The sequence below is a fragment of the Gopherus flavomarginatus genome, chromosome 2 (genome assembly GCF_025201925.1).
Source record: "Gopherus flavomarginatus isolate rGopFla2 chromosome 2, rGopFla2.mat.asm, whole genome shotgun sequence".
Classification (NCBI taxonomy): Eukaryota; Metazoa; Chordata; order Testudines; family Testudinidae; genus Gopherus; species Gopherus flavomarginatus.
In genome coordinates, this window is record NC_066618.1 from 298822200 (window position 1) to 298848333 (window position 26134).

Here is a 26134-nt window from a genome sequence, read left to right on the forward strand (position 1 = left end):
CACACAAATCCAGGAGGTACCTTCAGTTCCCGGCTATCGTGCCCTAATATAACAGTCGCCATTTTGAGCATCACTGGGAATTGAATCTGGTGCCTCCAGACCTAAAGCATGACCCTCTCCAACCCGAGCTGCTAAACTAAATCCCCTAGGTAGGAATTGTAGTGGAATCATAACCTCTGTGGATTAGACGCTGAGGGAGATGTACAACACACAGACAATGATGCTAGCACAAGGCTGGTAGATTTTGGGTTCCCAGTAACAAATGTTTAAGGTAAAAGAAATAAAAAGGAGAACAAATCCTGCGTTCATTGAGTTTTTTTACAAATTAATGAAATAATCATTTGTTTCAGGCTAAAGTCATTTTTATTTATTGCTTCAAGTAAAGTTTGAGCCTCAAATACTGCACAAAATCACCAGGGTCCTTTGGAGAGTCTCTTGCAGGAAAAATAATCTGGTACATCTCCAAATTTCCCTGACTGTAACTCAGAGCTGACGTGGGGTATTCATGAGGCTGCCTCTCTCGTGGACACACACCACATATTGATAGCTCATCCCATCCAAAAGGCAAACAAGCCACTGTTTTATGTCCTCTCCATTCTCCCTGATGCTTTGGCTCCATAACACCGAGACTTGGTGTCTCCGCGTGTTAGCAGCACAAAGATCTTCATATGGGGCTAAACAAATAAACTGCTGGCTCTCAGCAATGGTGTGTTGTGAGCTTGACGACTCCTGATGTTGGGCTATTCAGGGACTAGGTCTGTGGTTTGAATTACCTCTTAAGTTAAATTCTAATAGCAGGGGGGCTGTAGGTCAGGATAGAGGTGCATTGGCAGGGCTGTGTGTGAGGGCAGGGCCCCCGCCGAAATAGCAGGAGAAGTTGTGGGTCAGGTTCCAAGTTCATGGGCACTAAAACTCAACACATTTTAAAGGAAAAATCTCAGACTCCCCCCAGGTTTGTGAGTCATAAAATCTTAGACAGTGGAGACTGAAAAACCTTCTCTGTGGGCTTGATTCTGTACTCACTGAAGTCAATGGCAAAGCTCCCATTGACTTGAATGGTGCAGAATCAGGGCCCATGTCCCTTTTTATTATATACTAGTCCTCACAAGTGTGTGCAGTTCCTCCCAATTTGATATTCTCAGTGAATGTCACTAATTCAACATGCTAATTTTCCACGTCTTCAAGACCATCTTTGTAACAATGCAATTTAAAAGGCTCTATGTTTCCAAGTCTTTCTGGTCCTTATAAATTTGATGCTCTTTCCTAATTTCCTGGGATTTAAAACTGAAAATCAGGATTTTGACAGATTACGAATAATAGCATCAGTGCTTCATCTAGGCGGGAATGGACAAAGCACCGATGCAGATGCCATAGCAAACCAGAAAGTGCACTGCACAGAGCTTAGAATGACCCGGCTGAGTGGAAATTCAAATGCCAGATTCTAGCTGAAATAGAATAGTAAACCTCAGCATTGGCATTGGCCACATGTTGTCACTTCCAGTGTGTGTGTGGGGCAGAATAGAAATTTGATCTACCATATGCTCAAAGAGTGCCCTTTTATGGAGTAGGCACAGGCAACGAAAATAACACACACACTCCAAACTTTCCTCACAAAACTGGAACTGACACATTTTGGAGGTTTGTGGTGTACTTCCCCACCTGCCTCTCCCAATCTCATTGTTTTTCAGTCACTGTTAATTAACCATGTTTATTACTGTGGTGCCTAAGTGCCAGCCAAGAATGGGACCTAGTTGTGCTAGGTACTGTGCAAACACAGAGTCCACGTGAGACAGTCCGTGCCCCAAAAAGCCTATACTGTAATTAGACAAGACAGACACAGGGTCAGGGAAGAGGTAGAACATGCATTCTTGTGGCTTGCTGAACTTCTGGGTTCTGGACAGGATGAAAAGCAAAGATACCACAATAGAAGCTTGCACCCTACCTTGTTCAAAAGAGCTTATTATTAGGGATGTTGATTAATCGCAGTTAACTCATGCGATTCACTCAAAAAAATTTATCGTGATTAAAAAAATTAATTGTGAAGAAGCACAGTTTTAATTGTACTGTTAAACAGTAGAACACCAATTGAAATTTATTAAATATTTTGGATGTTTTTGTACATGTTCATATACATTGTATTCTGTGTTGTAATTGAAATCAAAGTGTATATTTTTGTATAACAAATATTTGCACTGTAAAAACGATAAACAAAAGAAATAGTATTTTTCAATACACCTCATGCAAGTACTGTAGTGCAATCTCTTTGTCGCGAAAGTGCAACTTACAAATATAGATTTTTTTTTGTTACGTAACTGCATGCAAAAACAAAACAATGTAAAACTTCAGCCCCTACAAGTCCACTCAGTCCTACTTCTTGTTCAGCCAATCGCTAAGACAAACAAGTTTGTTTACAATTACAGGAAATAACGCTGCCCTCTTTTTATTTACAATGTCACCAGAAAGTGAGAACAGGTATTTGCATGGCTCTTTTGTAGCTAGTATTGCAAGATATTTACGTGACAGGTATGCCAAACAATCGTATGCCCCTTCATGCTTTGGTCACCATTCCAGAGGACATGCTTCCATGCTGATGACTCTCGTTAAAAACATAATGCGTTAATTAAATTTGTGACAGAATTCCTTGGGGGAGAATTGTATGTCTCCTGCTCTGTTTTACCGGCATTCTGCCATATATTTCATGTTATCGCAGTCTCGGATGATGACCCAGCACATGTTAATTTTAAGAATACTTTCACTGTAGATTTCACAAAGTGCAAAGAAGGTACCAATGTGAGATTTCTAACCAATCCAAGGTTTAAAAATCTGAAATGCCTTCCAAACTCTGAGAGGGACAAGGTGTCGAGTATGCTTTCAGAAGTCTTAAAAGAGCAACACTCCAATGTGGAAACTACAGAACCCGAACCATCAAAAAATAAAATCAATCTTCTGCTGGTGGGATCTGACTCAGATGAGGAAAATGACATGCATTGGTCTGCACTGCTTTGGATTGTTATTGAGCAGAACCTGTCATCAGCATGGACGCATGTCCTCTGAAATGTTGGTTGAAGCATGAAGGGACATATGAATCTTCAGCACATCTAGCACGTAAGTATCTTGCGACACCGGCTACAAAAGTGCCATACGAACACCAGTCCTCACTTTCAGTTGACATTGTAAATAAGAAGAGGGCAGCATTATCTCCTACAAATGTAAACAAACTTGTTTGTCTGAGCGATTGGCTAAATAAGAAATAGGACTGAGTGGACTTGCAGGCTCTAAAATTTTACACTGTTTTGTTTTTGAATGGAGTTTCTTTGTATATAATTCTACATTCGTAAGTTCAATTTTCACGCTAAAAAGATTTCACTACAGTACTTGTATTAGGTGAATTGAAAATACTATTTCTTTTGTTATTTTACAGTGCAAATACTTTTAATCAAAAATAAATATAAAGTGAGCACTGTACTCTTTGTATTCCGTGTTGTAATTAAAATCAATATATTTGAAAATGTAGAAAACCTCCACAAATATTTAAATAAATGGTATTCTATTATTGTTTAACAGTGTGATTAATCGCGCAATTAATCACGATTAATTTTTTTTATTGCTTGACAGCTCTACTTTTATCTAAATGTACTGTCCAGCTCTTATGATCTGTCCCCACTCATCCATCCTGAGGCCTCCTAATCTTGGTTTGGTTCCTCAGTTCTGTTTGATCTGGCAATCCCTGCTGGGGAATATGGAACCCAGTCGACACTGTTTTACAGTCACTTTTATTACCATGACTCTCCTGGAATCATGATGAAATTAATAATAATTTTAAGGGTGATTTGGGACTATCCCAATGGCTTTGTGGGGCAGGGGAAGGAGTGTCCATGAGCTGTCTGTGTGGGAGGCACGCAGGTGGTGATGGGCCCACTACAAGAATATAGGTAAATCGATCACCACCCTTATTGAAAGGTCCTGTGGAAGGGGATGGACACTTATAACCTTTCGGCAGGGTTTTGGAATCTCCTGATGAATTTAACAGAAAATACTACTCCTTCTGTGGAATCTCATAGGATGGCTCCAAAAGGTGGCAATCGTCTGTTCTGTAGCATTTTAGAGTAGTATCAACAGAATCCAGTTACATTTCTTCAGAACCCTCTTGGTTCCATGCCTATCAAATCTCATAGGACTTTTCCGTGGGGAAAATGGAGTTTGGTTTAAACTGCTAAAACAGCATAGTCTTTCCCTTCCCTAGTTCAGTCAGTCTCTCCTATCTCCACCTTCCTCTTCCCCTCTCTAAAGCAGGGACTTGTCTTCTGACTAGCCAGAAGCCCATGCATTAGTGATAGCTGGGGGCTTTCAGATCTCTGGTGCCCCCACCTTAGGCAGACGCCCCAGAAGCCTGTCCCCGGATGTCCCTTGAAATGATCCCCCACCCAGAGCTGCCACACGTTATTTCTGCCTTGGATCTGCGCTGAAAGGGAATGTGGGAAGTTGCTGTCCTGCGCTGGGAACTGGCCTTGCCTGGCCTATGTGTGGGAGGATCCCCACTTCCCAGGTGGTCTCTGGGATGCACGCTGCGTTTGCAGGCATGCAGAATAGGATCACAAGAGAGGAACCTGCAGCATGAATGTCCCCATTGTCTGCGGAGGGCGGAAGGGGGTGGTGAAGTTTCACATGTCCTGAACAGCATGTCTTGTTTTGCTGCCAGTCTCGATCAAGTACAAACGGCTGTGTTTAGTGTCAGGGATTTTGCTGCTTGCTCTGGGAGTGAGCAATGGCCCCACTGGAACCATGCTCAGCAGATACCCTGACATTCAGTGCCATGCGCTTGTAAGGGGCCTGAATGTGAACAAAAGGTGCTTTGAAATGGCTCATGTGTGGCTTTCGTTCTGTAGGAGTTCTGTGTCAGTGGGTGGAGAGGTGTGAGCAGCGGAGCCAGGGTTAGGTCCCAGAATGGTGCTTGTACTTTGTATCTTGCTTTTTTTCACCCTTCTCTAGCTCTCCCGTTCTGATTCTCTGCCTCCTTTGATTATCTGCCATCTGTTACTATTTTCACTGAGACGCTCCTTCTCCTCCCTTTGCAGAGGTTGTCTCGGATCTGATGCTTTCCAGTCATGCATTAAGCAACATGACTAACATCTGCCACGTGTGATTCACTGATCCTCTCCCCACCAGACCAGGCGCATGATGACTAAACTGCTGGATGGACCACTGTCTCCTCTCCCTTAGAGGAGGTTCCAATTCCCCCTCCCACCTTGTGTTTATTTGTGCTGGTCTCCAGATGTTGGAAGAACCAGCTTAAGAAATTGTCCTTCTTCCCAGCGACCCATTCCTCTGTAGAACAGAAAAGCTGGGACAGCCCAGAATGACCCAACGTGACCGTATAGAGGAGGGGTGGCCAAACTTACTGATTGTCCAAACTGCATCCAACAGTCTTCAGACGTTCGAGAACCAGGGTGCACCTGCCGGGGCTTGGGGCTTCAGCCCTGTGGGAGGTACCTGCCAGGGCTCAAGGTTTTAGCCCTGCTCCTGCAAAAGCCCCTAGCCCTTTCTCCCTACTGGGAAGAAGCTGGAGGTGACATCTCATGTGCCCCACCCCCCCGCAAATTTTTTGCCAGGGTTTGCTGGCCCCGCTTTCTCACATAATGCTGCCAGGCCCCCTCCCTGTACAGCAGCTGCTGGAGCTGTCAAGCTGGGAGCTGTGGCCCTGGGGAGAGGCAGCAGCAAACAGCTGGGAGCTGCAGGGAGAGCCGCTGCTTTTGCTGCTGCCTCTCCCTGCGGATCCCTGCAGCTCGCAGCTGTTTGCTGCTCCCTCTCCATGCAGAACTAACACCTGGGAGCTGCAGGGAGGGGCCTCTGAGGGCAAGAGGGGGTGTGTGTGCCTGGGGGTGTGTGACTCAAGCTGTTGTGGAGGGCAAACCTGTGAACTGTGCCCCCCACTCTCAGCAGGCACCAGTTGTCTCTGGCAGAAGCTCCTAGCCCCACCACCACACCGCAGGGCAGAAGTCCCGAGCTTCCTCCCCTCCCAGTCTGGTAGTTGGAGAATGTGGGGAGCATGGTGGGCTCCACAAGCTGCACTTTAACTGTAAAAGAGCCGCATGTGGCTCACAAGATGCAGCTTGGCCATCTCAGATCTAGAGCAAGGACCTCTGAACGGCTCAGCTGAAGGGCATGGGCGGTGGGTGAAACCTCTGGCTGGGGGAGGCTAGCCCCTAGCCCCGCTCCTTCTGCCCAAGGCCCTGCCCCTTCCACCTGCCCTGGAACCCACAGTCCCTCTAGGCTGGCTAGTGCCCGCAGGCCCCCCAGCCCCAGAGTACCGGGAGGGAGAGTGCACGGTGCCGCTGCAGCCTCCTCAGTCCTGGGAATGTGGGCGGCATGGCCCCAGCCCCTGGAGCCCAGTGGCACCCCCGAAGCTGGGCCCTGGGGGTAGAGTGTGGGCAGGGCCATGCCTGGCTGTTTGGGGAGGCTGAAGGGGCTGCACTGACGATTTGTGGGAAGCCTGCTTGCTCTCTACGTCCACTCTCATATACAGGTGCTGCCGCCCGTGGGCACTACAGGGCTCAGGATTTTCTCTCCTCTCTCCAGACACATACCTATAAACCCACAGATGTACACAGGCACACTCCCAGTTAGGGAGGTACACACACACAATGGCACAGACCCAGTCACACCCACACACAAACACCCCGCGGACACAGGAATACCCCCACGTGATGCTGGGAAGCTGTGGGTCTGGATAACTAACACAGTGGCACGTAGAGAAGTCCATTCCGGACCCCTCCCAGGCCTGGCCCCTTGCCCACTCCAGCTACCCCCAACCCCATCCCTGCCACTGTGTCACAAACCCAGCTGGAGCATTGCTGGAAATTCCCCAGGAAATGACCCATTTCCTGCTCACTCCTGCAACACAATAACCCGCGCTGGCTGTCTCTTTCCACGTAGCGCTGATTGTTTCTCCTTAATAGCAGGCTTTGCTGGACAAAGGGCCCCCAAGTTGTTTTCCTCCTGCGGCAGTTATCGCACATCCTGAGGGCTCTTCTGAGGTTCATCACCATGCCGGCTGGCCCCTCTGGGAAGCACCCTGAGATGCAGTCAGTGTCCAGGACAGGGGGCTTTCTTCCCCTATGGTCTCTCACCTTCCCTTGTCATAATGTCACCCACAGCCTCTGACCTCTCTTCCTGTGCCCCAGGCCTGCACCTTCTCCCCTGCTAGAAGGCAAGGCCCCGAGCAGGGCAGCGGGAGAACTGCGAAGAGACACTGGAGAAGGAGAGTGGAAGTTACAAGATTTTGCCATTCAGGGTAGCAGTCATAAGACACACCAGCCCCTACACCAGCAACAGGCCCAGAATCATAGACGTGAGAGAGCGAAGACCCATTTGGTCAAGTCGGCTGCCTGTCCAGTCTAGTCTTCAGTGCCTCAAACAGCGGGACTTTCTCTCCTTCCTTGGCAGCCTCATCCCCTGTCTACCACAAGGGTTCGTGAACCTTTTCAGCAGGTGGGCCACATCTTAATAGAGAGATTCCCTCCTGGGCAGCCCCCCTTCCATTCACAATTATGAGGACATTTCACCTCCCATTCATGATCCTGGAAACCACCTCTCCTCCCACTCTCAGTTGCCCACCATCCCTGTGGCAACCGCGGCAAACACTGATGGGAAAGTAACATTTTTAGCTTTCTGGACTATGATGTAGCAGCTGGAAACAAGCAGGAGGAACCAGCATCAGGGGACCAGCCAGCTTTCTACAGGCCATCAGCAAATGCTCTGAGGCCCAGTTTGGGATCCACTGGCTTAACAGAGCTCACTGCTAGAAAACATTCCCTGCCACCCAGGTGAAATTTTACGGTGGTTATTTCAGTTCTCTCACTTTTGGGCCATCTGGAACACTTGCTCTCGCTTCATGTCCAGGACCTTGTTCTCCTAGGCGGTTAGCACCATCCCCCTTTGTGTTCATTTGTCCAAGCCAAAAGGATTTAATTCTTCAGCCTTCCCAAGTAAATCCCCTCCCGGTGGCCAAATCCACATGCAGTCATGCTGCTGGCCCAACAGCATCTGTGGGATGTCAAATGGGGAACTGAGGCACTGGGAGATTAAGTGACACTCTTATGGTCACACGGTGAGTGTGGCAGGGCAGGGAATTGATCGTAGATTGCCAGAGTTCCAGTGCCTGAACCGCAAGCCCGTCCTTCTCTGTCCTCACTCTCGTAGCCAGCCACCAGGTTGGACAGTGCTTTACAAACCCATCGTTAGACCCCAAAGAGCTTCCGATCTCCTTTCAATGGAAGAAAGGTGATTTACAGCAAGAGGAGCTGTGGTCAATCTGCTGTAACCGGTGACTGGCCTTGAGGAGTGAGTTTTCAGGAGATTATTAGCACTGCAATGCTCGTAAGGTCAGTGAAAGTCACGGTGTCTGTAACAATGCCAGCCTTAGGGAAAATGGCACCCTGGGCAAATTTGTATTTTGGTGCCCCTGGCCCCCTCTGCCTCCACATCCACCTTCCATTACCCCGGCCCCTTCTGCCTCCCTGGGCTCCTCATTGCCCCCAGGCTCTGCTGCCTCCCCACACTTTTCCCCGAGCTCCCTTCCACAGACTTGTACCCAGGCCCACCCCTCTTGACCGTGGTGGCTGGAGAGCGGCAACTGCTGGTCAGGCGCCGAGCTCTGAAGGCAGCGCCACTGCCAACAGCAGTGCAGAAGTAAGGTTGTCAATACTATACCGTGACACCCTTACTTCTGCGCTGCTGTCAGTGGCGGTGCTGCCTTCAGAGCTGGGCGGCCGGAGAGCGGCAGCTACTGGCTGGCATCCCAGAAGTGCCGTGGCTATGAACTGCCAAGCCTAGAGGCACCGGGGCTCAGCCCTGGCAGGCCCAGCACAAATTAAGCACCGACACCCCTGACCACAGCGCCCTGGGCAATCGCCCACCCATAAGGCCAGCCTTGGTCTGTAACGCTGGCAATCCCCTGGGGACAGTGCTGGGCTCTGACCCCGTCTCTACTATTCCTGCTCTGTTTAGAGTGCCTGGACATTGCCTGTGGCAAATAGAATGGAACGTATAATCTCAAAAGACCAATCTTTCGTAACCACTGGCACCAGACACAAGTGAAGGGTAGAACAGTGCCTGGACTTCATGCACACAGGGGTCCCTAGAGCACAGGATTTCCAACGCGTGTCTTTGTGCAACCATTATGGCACTGATCAGCGCCCCTTACTGGCTGCACCCACCCTGGGCTGACACACCACGAGGTGCCCACTGAACCAGTTCTGCATAAGTAACAGCTGGAAATGCTGTCTCTGAAACGCTGAGAAAGAGCCCAGCACGGAAACCCCACCCTGCTGACCCACGGTCTGTGTCTTTATATAGAAAGGATAATAAGAGTGCACTGAGAGAGAAGCACCCTGTGGTTAGGGCTCGGGGGGTTTAAATTGCCACCTTTGGGCAGACATCTTCAATTAAAAGATGAGCTCAGATTGGCCCAAAGGAGCACTCCTCTTTAGCGAGAGCAGACAAACAAGACGAGCTAAGAGCTGTGCTGTTATGATAGTGCACAGTGCCGAGAAAGCCAGTTGAAGGCCTCTCCTTACCCCATCCCAGCATTACAAGAACTCGGCAGCTAGGATGAAAAGAGGCACGTTCTCAAGCCACTGTGGAACTCCCTGCCTCATGTGAGGGCATGTCGCTTTGCAAGCCCCAGAAAAGAATCAGAGAGTCACATGAGCAAGGCACCGTTACAGCACTGAGGAGAAATAGAGCTCTGAATGGGGAATGCCAGGAGAATTGGAGGCAGGCCTGGGGCCCTAAAGACTACGGAGTAGACAAGTATGAAGTCCTCCTTCGGGCATGCTGAGGGGTGTGCGCGGTGATTTACAGAGCCACTGATCTACCGTAGAGTAACTCCGGACCATGTTCTAGTTAGAACTGATCATTCCTCAGAGGCAGTACATTTTCTCTGTTTTCTTCATTGTTCTTTCTGGGCCAGGGTCACTTGAGGTTGAGGGGTGTTTCTTTCCTAGTCCCTACAGCCGGAAGAGCAGTAAGGGATCTTTCCCCCTCAGCATCGAAGGCCTTCCTTTCTCCCAGTCCTGAGTTCATTGATCAGTCCTATTCTATTCCGGCCTAGTCTGTTCCGGTTCTTACGCTACAGAGCCTTTGAGGGCCTTCCAGAAGTGCATTGCACAACATGACTAATATCTGTCCCCCGGGGGTCTTTTGTCTCTCCCTCCCCCAGGAGAAATCACGGGGGAGGAAGGGTTGGTTTCAGTTCTTTTAATAACTGACCAGATTCCATGAGTGCTGTGCTGTGTTTCTACGCCCTCCGTTCGCCAAGCCAGTCCTTTCCCCTAAGCCTTGCTCTTTGTTTGTGTTCACTTGTTTCCTGAACCATCCCAGAATAGAGTTGGGGAAATGGACTGTCTGGGTGTCTCCTTGGAGAGGAAAAGCTGCAGAATTCATTTCTGACTCTGCTGTCAGCTCCTATTCTGCAGAACAGGGGGACGGGATGCTGCCTTGCATTTCTGTGTGCTGCCCTGTTATCCCACCAGCCAGGAACTCTGCAGTTCTGATCTCAGCTCTGTCACTAACTCCCTCTATAGCTCTGAGCCAGTGATGGAATGGCATGGAGTATGGTTCCGTCGAAGCTGGAGGTGGCATTTCCAGCTCAGGTAGAAGTTGCTAAAAAATATCAACATTGCTGCTGCTGCATGGGCCCCGCCCCAACTGAAACCTTGTATACTCGCAGCAGCTAGCCTGTCCCACTGCCCACGCAGCCGTGGCTATTTTTAGTGTTTACCCAAGTGCCTACTTTTGTGTCTAGCCACGCTGGAAATGCCAGCTCCAGTGTCCATGTAGCCAGAATGTCATAATATCAAGGGGAAGGATGTGGCCTAGCCGGGATACCGCTCCCAGTCTGAGGATCTCAGAAAGATGTTGACTCCTCTGGCCAATTAAAGAGCAACTTCGAGGAGCTCCATAGGAAGTCCTACCCGCTCCTCCTGCGCTGGAAGGGGATGGCTGGTATGTGGGACAACAGTGTGAAGAGGGTTATGGGATGGATTCCTTGGGCACGTGGAAGGTAGATCTGAAAAACAAAGCAGGGAAAGCTAGGGTGGATCTGAGTGTCCTGTGGGCTGTAAAGGGACATGGAGCCTTCTACCTCTAGGTCACCAGTTCAGAGTCAACCAATGGTGAAAGTTGTTACCAGCAGTGTTGGCTGTTTCCTGTCCTGTATGAAATGAGCTTGAATGATCTCAGTCCATTCTAAGCACACACATTGCAAAATCCACTACCTCCGCTGGCACTCATCAGTTTCTTTCTTAGCAACCTCATCCACGGGCTAAGGCTTGACTGGAGCATGGAGACCTGAACTTCCCCTCAGCCCTTGAGTTGGTCCATCGAGGCAGGGTGGGGATGCAGAGCGGGTGGCAGGGGGGTGACCTGTCTTTGCCACTGGCTGTACTGTACCTGCTCCGCAGATAAGCACGAGACTTCATGCCCCAAGTGTGTGAATGCAGCACTTTTCCCCTGCCCTGGCTAGACGTGGACAAATAATCATGAGAAATATGCAGAGAGAGAGGAAAGGAGTGAGAACAAGGGGGACAGGGAAAGATGGAGAGGGCTGGATAAGGCAGAGAAGAGGAAACAGATGGGGGAAATCAGAGATATCGAGATGAACGTCACATGCCAATGGGGAAGCTGAGAATCCCTCCCGGTCCCACCGCAGGGCAGGGCATGGCATGGACAGATTACGCAGGGCTATCTGCTCCCACACTGCTGCTTACCTCATCTGTTGTCATCCTAAGTGAAACTGATTAGCAGAGAGAGAGAGTGACTTCCCTGTTCAAAGGTGACCTATGTGGAGATAAGGGGGCGGATGGAGGCAGAGGGAAGGGAAGGCTGCACCCTGTGAAATTCCTGTATGTGCAGGAAGTGGTGTTGGTGACTCAGTAAACAGTGAAGATCGTGCAGTGTCTGAGGGTGCTGCATTGCAGGAAGGGGTGATGGTGATGCACGAGGGGGCTCTCCCCCGTCAATCAGTACTAGAAGTGCTGTGCTGCAGGGATTGGGGTGGGTGACTCAGTAGGGGACGCTCTCTTCTTCGAGTCAGTGATGACCCCAGTGTCAGGTGGTGCCTTTCAGAGGAGAGGTGGCCATTAAAGATCCCCTGGCACTTTCTGCCAACAGCTGGAAGTGCTAAGCTGGGTGTCCTGGGCACAAGCTAACTCAGGTAGCAACATTCCGCCGACTTTGGTGCAGTTCCTATTGTGTATGGGATCTCCTTCCCTTCGTGTCCTAAACTGTTGTGTTGTGTTCCTGTGCATTGCTCAGTAATTGCTGGGCTCCACTCCAGAGCTGGCTGCATTTCAACAGTGGGCGAAGAGTCCCCGTGTACTAGGGAGCAACAACAGTCACTCCAAAATTAAGGCTGCAACTGAGTTTCCATGATATAAAGACAGTTTTGCCGTCCCACCTCTGAAATCTATGGAAAAGATCTGTTGACCTCAAACCTGACAGGTGAGAGCTGGGCTCACAGTAGAGTTGTTGTGCACAGTCTGAAGCGACTGAGACCAGGGCTTCCTGAACTACGAGTCTCTGAGCACCAAGGCAGTAAATGCAATTCCCAGATTCTCCCAATTCATTTTGTCAACGTGTAGCACAAACTCAGACGGCAGGAGAGAGATCCAGTCCCTACTGTTGGTGGGGCCTCGTGCCCACAGCCAACATTCAGTGGGTCAAAGTCCAGTTTCAGGAGCTACTGGAATTAGATTGAGTGACCCCGCGGGGGCCAGCCAGCTCTGATGAGCTCAGCAAAGCCTGTCACAGGGCTGCTGGAAACCCACACTTTCTCTTTGTGAAAGAAGCTTCTAACCTGTTTCCTTGCAGAGGCATGGCTGGATCCTCTGCCGGTGCTGATCAACAGTGTCAGTGGAAAACTGATTTTCCATTTGAGACCTCACAAGGGGGCTCTCCGTTCCCGCAGATGTCAGAATGCCAAGGGGAGGGGGATACCCCAGGATATCCTTCCCTCCCGGAGCTCCCTGATTTCACCCCATCCCCACCTCCCTGAGGGATCTTCTGAGGTCTGTAGGGAGTGGTCATCTAGAGAGCTAGGAATGGAGGCTGCAGAGGGCAGGAGGTTGGGTGGATGTCCCCCACATACACACGCCCCACTCTCTTAGCCACTGCCTGAGCCTCTGGATTCCTGCTGCCCCCACTCAGACACTCCTTGTGGGGCACCTGCCTGACATGAGTGGGGTGTCATAGCAAGGTGTCGCTGCCAGGAGTGTAGGAAAGCAGAGTGGGGGCACCAGAGGAAGTTATTTCACAGGCGGTTAGTGGCAGGGATCAGACACTCAATCCAGGGAAAGGGAAGCGGACTGGATTGCAGAGAAGGGGACGTTGGCCTTGTCAGAGGGAACCGCTTCTACAGCTCACCCCAGCCCTGTAAGCCCTGCTGACACCCTGGCATGCCTCCAGGAGAGCTAAGCAGGGGTCTAACCTGTGGGCACAGGTTACCCAGCCAGGACAAAGCCCCTTGCATTCTGCACAGGGAAACCACTGCTGCATCTCCATGGAGGGCCCTTGGGGGCTGCTCTGTCCAGCCCAGCCTGAGACACCCATTTCCCAGCTCTGTGTAGCCCCTGTGGACCTCGTGCCCCTCCAGACCTGCTGGGAGATTTCCTCGCCTCAGCTGTGCTGCCAGCATCAGACTTGGCAGCCGATGCAGGTGACGTTGTCAGTTTCCTGACAGCATTCTGGTGTTACCAGGGTAACCCGACTGCTAGCGAAGGAGGCCTGACCTCTGGGAGCTGTTTACCAGCCAGAGAAAGACACCAGTGCCAATGGAGCTGGGAGGAGCTGCTCTCGCTCCGAGGCTGGCATCTTCCTTCCTGGCACCTGCAGCAGGGGTGTCCAGTGCCTGCACCGCCATCAGCCTCCTCTGTCCCATCCCCCTGGCAAAGGGGTGCCCAGTACCCGCACTGCCATCAGCCTCCTCCATCCCATCCCCCTGGCACAGGGGTGCCCAGTGCCCACACCGCCATCAGCCTCCTCTGTCCCATCCACCTGACACAGGGGTGCCCAGTGCCCGCACCGCCATCAGCCTCCTCCGTCTCATCCCCCTAGCACAGGGGTGCCCAGTTCCTGTACCGCCATCAGCCTCCTCTGTCCCATCCCCCTGGCACAGGGGTGCCCAGTGCCCGCACCGCCATCAGCCTCCTCCGTCCCATCCCCCTGGCAAAGGGGTGCCCAGTACCCACACTGCCATCAGCCTCCTCCGTCCCATCCCCCTGGCACAGGGGTGCCCAGTGCCCACACCGCCATCAGCCTCCTCCGTCCCATCCCCCTAGCACAGGGGTGCCCAGTTCCCGTACCGCCATCAGCCTCCTCTGTCCCATCCCCCTGGCACAGGGGTGCCCAGTGCCCGCACCGCCATCAGCCTCCTCCGTCCCATCCCCCTAGCACAGGGGTGCCCAGTGACCGCACTGCCATCAGCCTCCTCCGTCCCATCCCCCTAGAACAGGGGTGTCCAGTGCCCACATCGCCATCAGCCTCCTCTGTCCCATCCCCCTGGCACAGGGGTGCCCAGTGCCCACACCGCCATCAGCCTCGTCTGTCCCATCCCCCTGGCACAGGGGTGCCCAGTGCCCACACCGCCATCAGCCTCCTTCGTCCCATCCCCCTGGCACAGGGGTGCCCAGTACCTGCACTGCCATCAGCCTTCTCTGTCCCATCCCCCTACACAGGGGTGCCCAGTATCCGCACTGCCATCAGCCTCCTCCGTCCCATCCCCCTAGCACAGGGGTGCCCAGTGCCCGCACCGCATCAGCCTCCTCCATCCCATCCCCCTGGCAGGGGCGTGCCCAGTGCCTGCACTACCATCAGCCTCCTCTGTCCCATCCCCCTACACCGGGGTGCCCAGTACCCGTACCGCCATCAGCCTCCTCCATCCCATCCCCCTGGCACAGGGTGCCCAGTGCCCGCACCGCCATCAGCCTCCTCCGTCCCATCCCCCTAGCACAAGGGTGCCCAATGCTCACACTCCTGCCAGTATCCTCAATCCCATCCCCCAGTACAGGGCTGCCCAGTGCCCACACCCCTGCCAGCGTCCTCCATCCCATCCCCCGGCACAGATGTACCCAGTGCCCACACCCCTGCCAGCGTCCTCCGTCCCATCCCCGGCACAGGTGTACCCAGTGGCCACACCCCTGCCAGCGTCCTCCGTCCCATCCCCGGCACAGGGGTACCCAGTGCCCACACCCTGCCAGCGTCCTCCGTCCCATCCCCGGCACAGGTGTACCCAGTGGCCACACCCCTGCCAGCGTCCTCCGTCCCATCCCTGGCACAGGGGTACCCAGTGCCCACACCCTGCCAGCGTCCTCCGTCCCATCCCCGGCACAGGGGTACCCAGTGCCCACACCCTGCCAGCGTCCTCCGTCCCATCCCCCGGCACAGGTGTACCCAGTGCCCACACCCTGCCAGCATTCTCCATCCCATCCCCCGGCACAGGTGTACCCAGTGCCCACACCCTGCCAGCATTCTCCATCCCATCCCCTGGCACAGGGGAGCCTGCACCCCCCCGTCAGCCTGCCCCATCACATCCCCCGACACGGGATGCCCATATCAGCCTCACAGGGCTCTCTCAGCAGTGATTCATTTGTCAGGGATTAGACTAACAGAAATAGGATCACATCTGTCCAGTGCACCAGGACCCGGTTCCCTGCACCGGGCCCAAGACTCCTCTGCCCTCTACTCATGGTCCTGGCTTCAGTCCTGTCTGTCTCGTGCCCTGTGTCTCATTCACACTGGGCAGCATGAGTGCCAGTCAGATCAGTAGCTTTGGACCCCCCTCAGCCCAGGTGTGAATGGGGACAAGAGGTGCAGGGCAGGAAGCAATCAGCTCTCCAGGACTCCTACCCCTGTTCCCAGTGTGACCCCACCTCAGCCCAGTCCCCTGTGCAGTGTCTCACCCATTCTCGCCCCATTTCCCCATGTCTCCATGAGCCATTGTCCCACTGGCTCCTGCCCCTCGCCCGGAGCCCCGCCCCCACTCCCAGGCTGTTTTGCCTGGTTGGGAGTGAGCACGTGCATGTGCATATGGTAGAGACTGGCCGCGGGTTTCCGTAACCCCTGCCTGGCCCTCTGCCCAGCTGATCAGAGCCCTTCTCCATGGTATGGCCAGGAGGCGTGTGGTAAAGCCATGGCAGAAAGGCTCCCACCCCACTCCCAGTGAGCCCAGGATTCACTTGTGACTTCCCAGCTGGCTGCACCCGACTCTGGATCAGGCTCTGAATTTATTTCCCAGCCCCTGCTCTCAGCCCTGCCTCCTCCTGTCTTCTGGCCATGCCAGTTGGTCCCTTTGGAAGGCACCCGGCGGCTGCAGCTCAGCGGCTGACGGGTTCGGAGTGACCGGAGACCTTCCCCTTGCAGTGGGGCCCCCACCCCGGGAAAGAGACTGAAAGATGGGCAGGGGTCTGGTGATCTTGTCCACACTCCAGAGTGGGCCTGGGAGTGGAGCAGGGCGGCCTCCCTCTCATTTCCCTTTGATGAGGTTGGTAAAGCACTAGCTCGCTTTCCCCTCCATCCGAGATGCCTGTGACATTTATGGGGGTGAATCGAGGTGTCCAGGGTGAATCACTACCACCCGCTTACGGTGGGAGAGAGCCCGGTCGGTGCCCACCAGGGAAGGAGCTGGCTGCTGGCAACACAAGCACTATCACAAGCTCCACTCTTCCCCAAAACAGCCTAGCAATTTATACACCCCGCTTGGTTACACTCAAGTGCCAGTCCTGTGGCTTCTGGACACCCGCACTGCCCAACGAGCCGCTGCCCCTTGGGAAGCAGTGCCCGCCCCCCTCGTTCACTGGGGTCATCTCAGTTCAACACGCTTCTTAGCAGAAGGCACTTAGACATGTCTGTAGTAAAACCAAAGTGAAGTTTATTCGCCCGAGCTTGAGATCAAGTTTTAAATAAAAGCAAATATAAGGATCGGGGTGCTGGAATGGGGGACCAGGGGGCTATGCCCTCCCACTTTTTCCTGAGCATAAGGGATAGCTTATGGGGGAGGGATAGCTCAGTGGTTTGAGCATTGGTCTGCTAAACCCAGAGTTGTGAGTTCAGCCCTTGAGGGGGCCACCTAGGGATCTGGGGCAAACTCAGCACTTGGTCCTGCTAGTGAAGGCAGGGGGCTGGACTCAATGACTTTCCAAGGTCCCTTCCAGCTCTATGAGATAGATATATCTCAGATTATTATTTCTTTTTTATAAGGGCAAGCAACAGGGGGGAGAGGGCAGAGCGGAGTGAGTGGAGGGTGGGATCTTGGGGGGAAGAGGTGGTGTTAGGTCAGGGCCTTGGAGGGAAGGAGCAGCAGGGGGAAGCGGCAGCAGGGGAGGGGCCTTGGGGAAGGGGTAGCAGGGGGCGGGGCAGGGCCTCGGGGGAAGGGGCAGCAGGAGGCATGGGAGGGGCCTTGGGGGAAGGGGCAGCGTGGGTTCAGGGCCATGGTTCAGACACTGGTGGCCCCCCCACTTTTAGGGAGCTTCTGTTGCCCCTGATAAGAATTTGGCAACATATAGTGACAGATAAAAATGTAAAACAGTCTAGAGCCCGTACTTATTAACCGGTTCCTTTCCCATCTGATAAGGTGATTCTCACGCAATGGTCAGTCCCTGCAGCGTTTGTCCAGTCCTGTGCTCTGGGCTCCGCCTTTCCTGCGGGCAGAGCCACTTCCGTAATGGAGAACATCTCGTGCCCTTTCTCCTCTGACGCAGCCCCAGACTTGTGTCTCATTTCATAATCAGGGCGATTGTTAACTTCGGTTCACCCCTGAAGTCCCTATTTAGAGTCCAGCTGAATGCTCCAGCCTGCACCTGACCCAGGGCTAGTGGATTATGCTGTGTTGACTGACTCAGTTCTGAGACTCATCCCGTCTGGGACGGCATGTTTTACCTCCAGCAGTTTTGGAGCATGATAGTCTACATCAGGGGCAGGCGAACTTTTTGGCCTGAGGGCCACATCGGGGTTACAAAACTGTATGGAGGGCCGGGTAGGGAAGGCTGTGCCTCCCCAAACACCCTGGCCCCCACCCTCTATCCAACCCCTCCCACTTCCCACCCCGTGACTGCCCCCCTCAGAACTGCTGACCCATCCACCACCACCCCTGCTCCTTGTCCCCTAACTGCCCCCTCCCAGGACCCCCATCTGCTAACTGCCCCCAGGAACCACACCCACATCCAACTTCCTTGCTCCCAGTCCCCTGACTGCCCCGACCCCATCCACACCCCCGCCCCCGACCGGCCCCCTGGGACCTCACACCTATCCAACCCCCCGTTCCCTGTCCCCTGAGCCCTATCCACACCCCCGCCTCCTAATAAGCCCCCTGGGACCTCACGCCTATCCAACTGCCCCCTGCTCCCTGTCCCTTGACCGCCCCCCCCGAACCTCCGCCCCATTCAACTGTTCTCTGTCCCCTGACTGCCCCCCAGGACACCCTGCCCCTTATCCAACCCCCCGGGCCCGGCCCTGGCCCTGGCCCCCTTACCATGCCACTCAGAGCAGCATGTCTGGCAGCCGCGCCGCCCAACCAGAGTCAGGCACACTGCCGCTCTGCTCGGCAGGAGTGCGCAATCCCGCCACCCAGAGTGCTGCCCACGCAGTGGCGTCAGGGCTGCTCGGGGAGGGGGGGGCAAGTGGGGCAATTTTCCCCGGGTCCCGCAGGAGCCCCCGTGAGAGGTTTTCGAGGCCCCTGGAGCTTCTTCCACTCTGGGTCTTCAGCGGCAATTCGGCTGTGGGGGGTCCCTGCCGCGGGTCTTTGGGGCACTGTAGCAGCGGGTCCCGGAGCGGAAGGACCCCCCGCCGCTGAATTACTGCCAAAGCAGGGGCCCCCCGCCGCTAAAGACCACAGGCCTCCTGAATCTTCTGGGTGGCCCTGAGCGGCGTAGCTGCGGGGTTGGGGCCGGGGGCTCGGGCTGGGCAGGATGGTCCCCCGGGCTGGATGTGGCCCATTGGCCATAGTTTGCCCACCTCTGGTCTACATGTTACTTGACTCTAAAATGGTTTCTGTACAAATACCCCACAATACCCATGAGAACCAGCTAGTGCTTAGCTTTGGCAGAGACCCCACAGTGACAGGACCCTTTGAGTGCAATATCGAGATGGGCAGGGCTGTGTCACACACCCATAGGCTCCTCCATGGCTGAGACAAGTCTGCCTGCCACGCAGCTTCACCAGCAATGACGCTGGTTGATCTGCAAGCTCCATTCTTGTGGCTTCCGCCGTTTGAGAATCCCACCATGCAGGGAGAGGCCAGTCATACACAGTGGCTTAGCTGTTAAAAATACACATCTGGAGGACAGTGACATGTCCCCTCTCGCAGAATGAAAGACAGCCTCAAGCAGCAGGGCACTGCTTAACTCCTTCTCCAGCCCTCACGGGGTGTGGACTTAAGCAAGACTTAACTAGGCTTTGTTCTGGGCCCCCGCCCAAGGATGAAATTCCCCCTCAGTCTTTACTCAGGCAAAACTCTCACAGCCCTCAGAGAGAGCTTTGCCGAAATAAAGTTACCAGCCTTTGCCCAGCATGCTTTAAAATAACTTTCTAGTCTTTGAATTGCAGCCCCTTTGCAAACATGAAGCGATTTTACTGCTGGTTTGTTGTTGTAAGGTTGCTTCTGAGTGCTGGGCTGTGCCCTCTGCTCTCTCATTAGTTTACATTCACAGTTAACGATGCCTGGGCTTGGCAGAATTCGATGTTTTAATGTGTACTTTTGATGGATAATATTCATTTTTAAGCATTTTAAAAATGTTTATCAATTTAATTTTTCACAACAGCACAAAAGGAAGGTTTTTTAAGCATTGTTTTAGGTGTATCGATGTACCTTTTCACAGTGGGGGAAATTATTGGGATGGGTCAGACAATAGCGGAGGTCAGACAATAATTAGTTCATGACTGAGATTCAAAAAGTTGAAGTTGTACAATCGTTCACGCACAAACTGGCTGCGTTACGTCAAAGCATACCAAGCAAATCCCCTAAAAGCAAACTCTGAATAAGTTCTCAAGCAGCATTTTTCGTACTTTGCCTAGCTGTCAATTTCAGCTATTATCAGTGGAAAGATTTGTTGTTGGTTTGTTTGTGTGCAGGGAAATCAACATTCACCAGTAAAACCAGAATCCTTCCAAGGCTCACAATCCATAAGTGATGCTGCAGAGCTCCACTGCAGACCTACTTGCACAGCTGACCCACAAGGAAAACATCTATCTTACAGAAAGTGGTCGTGCACCGACAAGATTCCCTCTGGGATGGCATAGCCCCAAAAGCCCCAGGGACATGCTAGTGGGTGCTGTGCAGATAAGCTTGCAGTCCTGGCTGCTTGGGGTTATAACCGATCACATGGCACTTTTCACAAGAGTAAAAATGGTATCCCTGACTGGATGCATTCTGCCTCCCCAAATTCCTCCCAAGCGTTTGGTCAGAAACATGATTCTTCCTTACTTCCTGTCTGAAACTGCTGCATGCAGTTAAGCAGCTGCTGTGTTCCACCCCAGAGGTGACTGCATTTCAGTGAGGCCTGAAGTTATTTTCATGCACACAGTCCAGCTAAAAAGTACTGTAGGAATATGTCATTATTAATTACTACACTGCACGACAGCAGCCAAGGCTCTGGGCATGGAAGAGTTAAAATGAGGACAGGCTTCTGGGAAAGGGTCACGTGTCCCTCTCTTTCTTCTCTAGTTGACATTCGGGAGATAAAAGAGATTCGCCCAGGGAAGAATTCCCGGGATTTTGAACGATATCCAGAAGATGCTCGAAAACTGGACTCCACCATGTGTTTCATCATCCTGTATGGACAGGATTTCAGGCTCCGGACACTCAGTGTTGCTGGTCAGTACTAGGTGATGCAGGGTGACGATAGGCGGGGAGGGTCTAATCTTTCCCTCCCCCACTTCTTCCTAGGTACGTTAGGGTTTCATGGATGAGGTGGCCTCACTAATTTTCCCACCCACCCTAGCTATGTCCTGGCTTAAGGGAGGGGTGGGAATCAGCTGTGGTGGAAAACAGGATGTGGACACACGAGCTGGAGAAGAGGACCATGGAACCTCTTAGCAGGGAGACGACAGGTCAGGTTGTCACCATCTCCCTCCAGAAGTCCTTTCTTCCAGCATCTCTCCTCCCTGACAAGCACCCCCACCGAGAACCCACTTGCAGTGATGGCCATCCCTGATGGAATGCCACTGTCAGGGTGAATTTGGCCCATTGGCATAGGCGCCAACTCTGTTTGTGCTCTTGGACTCAAGCACCCATGGGAAAAAAATAATGGGTGCTCAGCACCCACCAGCCCCAACTGTTTGGGAGATGCTAGGGGGAGGGCGGAGAGCAGCAAGCGGCTGGTGGACGAGGGACCTGGGGGAGGGGCAGAGTAGAGGCAGGAAGAGGAGGAGTGAGGGTGGAGCCTCGGGGAGGGGGCGGAGAGGGGATGGGGCCTCGGGGCAGCCTGGGGGTGGAGCACCCACCATGAAAAATAGAAGTCGGCACCTGTAGGGGTTAGCCAGTTGGCAAGGGTGCTATTATCTGTACGGAGAAGGGCATCATTTCGGTGCATCGTCTAACCTCAGCTAGAGATGAGGAGCAGCCAGATCCCTCAATTTCAGTACCCCTGAGCTGTGAGGAGAGGTCAGCCCCAGAGCAGACCATTGCCCAGCTACATTTCTCATGTAAGTGCGGAGAGGGAACTTCCCTTAGCCCCGCTCATCCTACTGCTGGACTCTGCTCTCCTCCCTCCTCAGCCTTCTGTGAGGAAGACGTCAACATGTGGATGACGGGCCTGAACTGGCTGGTGATGGACACTCAGAAAGCCCAGACGCCGCTGCAGGTTGAAAGGTAGGGGCAGGGAGCTGGGCTATTGGGGGGCTGGGGATCCCTCTGCCCCATCACTCCAGAGCGGGGCTGGGTGGGCCGGGAGATCTGAGCCACCCCTGGGCACTGCAGAGTGAGCTGGGACCAGAAGAAGTGAAGGGCAGACAGGATCGCTAGTTTGGTTTTCCTTCGTCCCCATTTTGGGGTGCCCGGTAATCCTGGAGAGCACTGATCAATTGCGGGCCCCAAAGCTGGCTGGGGTGCTGATGAGGGGACGAAACACCTTCCTGAGGTGTAATCTCCTCTGGAAGAGGCCAGACCTCGTCACCCCAGCACATGTGATAACTGCACTGTGCTCCTAGCCGTGTCACTGCTGGGACCCCTCGGCTTCAGGCTGATCCACTTCTTCTCAATCCTCTCACTAGGTGGCTGCGGAAGCAGTTTGACTTGATGGACAGGACGAGAGAAGGCAGGTGAGTGAGGCGGGCAGGCAGGGATGAAAGGAGGGTTGATGACCCTCAGCCAAGGGCGGCTCTAGGCATTTTATCGCCCCAAGCACGGCAGGCAGTCTGCCCTCGGTGGCTTGCATGTGGGAGGTCCCCGGTCCCGCAAATTCAGCGGCAGCCTGCGGGAGGTCCACTGAAGCCACGAGACCAGCAGACCCTCCGCAGGCATGCTGCCAAAGACAGCCTGCCTGCCTCCCTCGCGGCGACCGGCAGGGCGCCCCCAGCAGCTTGCCGCCCCAAACACGCGCTTGGCGTTCTGGTGCCTGGAGCCGCCCCTGCCCTCAGCGTTTTCATCCTAGCAGGTGTCACTGCAGAGACTATCTGCCTCTCGCTCAGCTTTGCCACACTTCCTGTGGCAGCCACCGGAGGACGGTCTGCACAGGATGTGGGGAACTGGCCTGATAGGGCCTGAGGCTGGTAAACCCCCTTCGGGAGCTGAGAAATGCTTGAGCAGTTCAGAGGATGGGGAAAGGAGACAAACATTTCATGGTGGCTGGGGAAATGAGACCTTGCCCAGCCTTCTAGCTGTCTACCACCACACAGCCCTGCCACTCCTGCTCCTTCCCCATCACCCAGTCCCCACAGACTGGCAGATAAAGCCTCAGGAGATAAAGCAGCGACAGCCCTGATCCTGCAGTCCTTGCGCTCCCCGAACTCCTACTGGCTTGACTGGGAACTTGGAGCATGTGAAGGCAGCGGGATGAGGGCTGGTTGTTAGACAGGCTCAGGTTCTAAGATATTGTGGCTTTAAGCAGGGGGAAAATTTGATCCCACTGTCAGAGCCATGGCTAGGGCCAGGATTCCACTGCAACAGGCTCTCAAGGAATCTGGAGCCAAACAGGACTGAACGGAGAAGATGGAAATGAGACAGTGTCTCTTTGAGAAGCTGTAGAGAGTTGTAGGGGGAGGAGGAAAGAAAACTGGATTTAAATTTTTTTGTTTAATCAGCATTTTGGTTCCTTTCTGTCCAACTAGCTAATGAGGCACGGCTGCTTGGGTGGGGCCCAGCAGCCACGAAGGATGAGCTCTTGGCCCTGCCGCATGCCAGCTCTTTGTAAACAGGACATTGGACAGGAACTGAGGGGTTTCATCCAGGAAGAGGAGGGGGCCTGGGCAGGAAATGATGGGAGATGGGACAGGAAGTGGGGCTAGTGTGGAAGGAGCAATTGGCTTTACAAAAACATGGGTGTGTCCCCTGGGGCCCTGAGTGCTATATTCAAGTCTGAAACAGAAGCACAGTGAGGGAGAAAGGCCTTCTGGACTATCCCCAAGGGACGGCCCTGCGGGAGTCTCCAGGGACGCCTCCCTGCACCAGGCACTCGGCAGAATCCCACTGAGATGATTTGATTAGGCATGTTTTGTTATCCCACTGGGATTGTCCTACAAAGCGCTGTGGTACTCCAGCAATGGGCTTACACAGCAACCCAGCTTGACGGGGTGGAATTTGTACCCCATTGCGGGTTGCACAGCATGGTCAAAATGCCAGATGAGAGCTGTATAACACGGCAGGGATCCTGGGAGGCCAGCAAGGATGGTGCGCAGCTGAGTCTCTGAGACGCAGCAGGAGTCCCCCTGTGCTACCCCCATCCTACGCCGCTCGATGTTGCTTTCCCAAGCACAGTGCTCTGGCGCAGCTGCAGAGCCTGGCCGTGGAGCTGAAGGCAGCTGAAGCTGATCACGTTAAATTCAGTGAGGCGAGCTGAAGCAAAACAAAGCAATGCTTACGGTCTGATCCTGAGCGGTGCTGAGCACTCGTATCCCGGTCAGTGATTGGTCTCTGAACTCTCAGAGCACACACACCTCCGATTGGAGTCCCCGTGCAGGAACGGCACTCGGCACGTCTCAGGTTCAGGACGCACATCTCTGCAACTCAGCTAAGCTTTTCCTGCCTGCCTTCCCTTCGCTGATGTCGCATACCAGTACCCAGCGTTTCCAGGGGCCGCTCCAAGTCACAGCTCGTGGCCCATCCAGCACGGAATCAAGTGACATGGTTCTTGACGTCTCAGGCCCGGTCTACTTGGAAAAGTTTGGCTGGCCTAGCTCTCTTGGTGAGAAATGTGAAAAAATCACACCCCTAACTGCCACAGCTGCAGCAACAACAGCCCCAGTGTAGACACAATTATACCCACAAAAAAGAATCCCTTTGCTGGGACAGGTTATTTTGTTCAGGGATTTGGGATAATCTCTACTGGGGGAAGAAGTCTTTGGCTGTTATAAGTTGCGTCTGCACTAGGAGGGTTTGCTGGTGTAGCTATACCAGCAAACCCTTTCTGGTGTAGATCAGAGCACATGCTACTAAACTGCACCCAGGGCCTTCCCTCAAATCCCAGAGAACACACTGAGCAGCTGTAGACTAGGTTAGCAAGTGCGGACTGGGGTGGGGAGAGGGGGGAGCAGGAGTGGAATAGAACATGCTGCCACCTGCTGTCTGATTTGGGTAACTGTAAATTCAAGCCAAACCCTAGGGCTGTGCATTTGGGTTCTGCTGAAACCCAAATAGCTTGGTGGCTGCCTGAGTGTTGATGATGATATTTAGTGAGTTTAATGCCCCAAAGAGCTGTTTACCGGGCTAGATTAACCCAGGGCCTGGTCTGTTCACTGGATTGCCAACATTTAGGGATGGGAATCAGGCATAAACATCAGCTCTTGCAATCATTCAGCCCCTAACTAGCCCCCAGAGGCACGACCGAATGCCAGTGAAGAACAAACACAATAGCATGCTAGATTCTGCACACACCCCTTCCAAGCTGAATCCCCAGCAAGGTCTGGGATTGGAAGGACTGGGCAGGGCCCACTTCCCTTGCTTGTTCTACAGACAAATACACACCGGCACACGTAATCATGAGCAGTTGGGACTGTATGAAGTCAGTGGAGCCGCCGTGATTTACACCGGCTGGGGATCTGGCCCCACCATCTCTAAAGGTTTGCTGATTTGGGGTTCTTTTGCTGAAGTCACATACAGGTTAGTCTTTCAGAGAAGGGCACTCTCATGGCATGATGTCATGGTGGGCGTCTGCTATAGACCACCAGACCAGGAGGATAAGGTGGACGAGGTTTTCAGATCACAGGCCCTGGTTCTCATGGGGGACTTCAATCACCCTGACATCGGCTGGGAGAGCAATACAGTGGTGCACAGACAATCCAGGAAGTTTTTGGAGAGCGTTGGGGTCAACTTCCTGGTGCAAGTGCTGGAGGGACCAACTAGGGGCCGTGCTCCTCTTGACCTGCTGCTCACAAACAGGGGAGAATTGGTAGGGGAAGTAGAAGGGAGTGGCAACCTGGGCAGCAGTGACCATGAGATGGTTGAGTTCCAGATCCTGAGAAAAGGAATAAAGGAGAGCAGCAGAATATGGACTCTGCACTTCAGAAAAGCAGACTTTGATTGCCTTAGGGAACTGATGGGCAGGATCCCCTGGGAGGTTAATATGAGGGGGAAAGGAGTCCAGCAGAGCTGGCTGGGCAGCACAGTATCGAGAGGAAGTGAGCAGCTCTCTGTGGAGAAAACAGGTTAAGGACTATTTAGAAATGCTGGACATATACAAATCCATGGGGCCGGATGAACTGCGTCCGAGGGTGCTGAGGGAGTTGGCTGATGTGACTGCAGAGCCATTGGCCATTATCTTTGAAAACTCGTGGCGATCAGGGGAGGTCCCAGACAATTGGAAAAAGGCAGATATAGTGCCCAGCTTTAAAAAAGGGAAGGAGAACCCAGGGAACAACAGACTGGTCAGCCTCACTGCAGTCCCTGGAAAAATCATGGAGCAGGTCCTCAAGGAATCCATTTTGAAGCACT

At 53.3% G+C, this 26134-nt stretch overlaps 1 protein-coding gene across 1 annotated transcript in view; it reads left to right on the top strand.

Moving 5' to 3' along the window:
* Nucleotides 1-26134, top strand: part of LOC127045083 (1-phosphatidylinositol 4,5-bisphosphate phosphodiesterase gamma-1-like) — an 85854-nt gene that overhangs the window by 19189 nt on the left and 40531 nt on the right. Inside the window, exons 2-4 of the mRNA XM_050940595.1 lie at nucleotides 20714-20863; nucleotides 21766-21859; nucleotides 22261-22308. Coding sequence (XP_050796552.1) covers nucleotides 20714-20863; nucleotides 21766-21859; nucleotides 22261-22308 — 292 coding nt within the window. The remainder of the gene's footprint in view (nucleotides 1-20713; nucleotides 20864-21765; nucleotides 21860-22260; nucleotides 22309-26134) is intronic.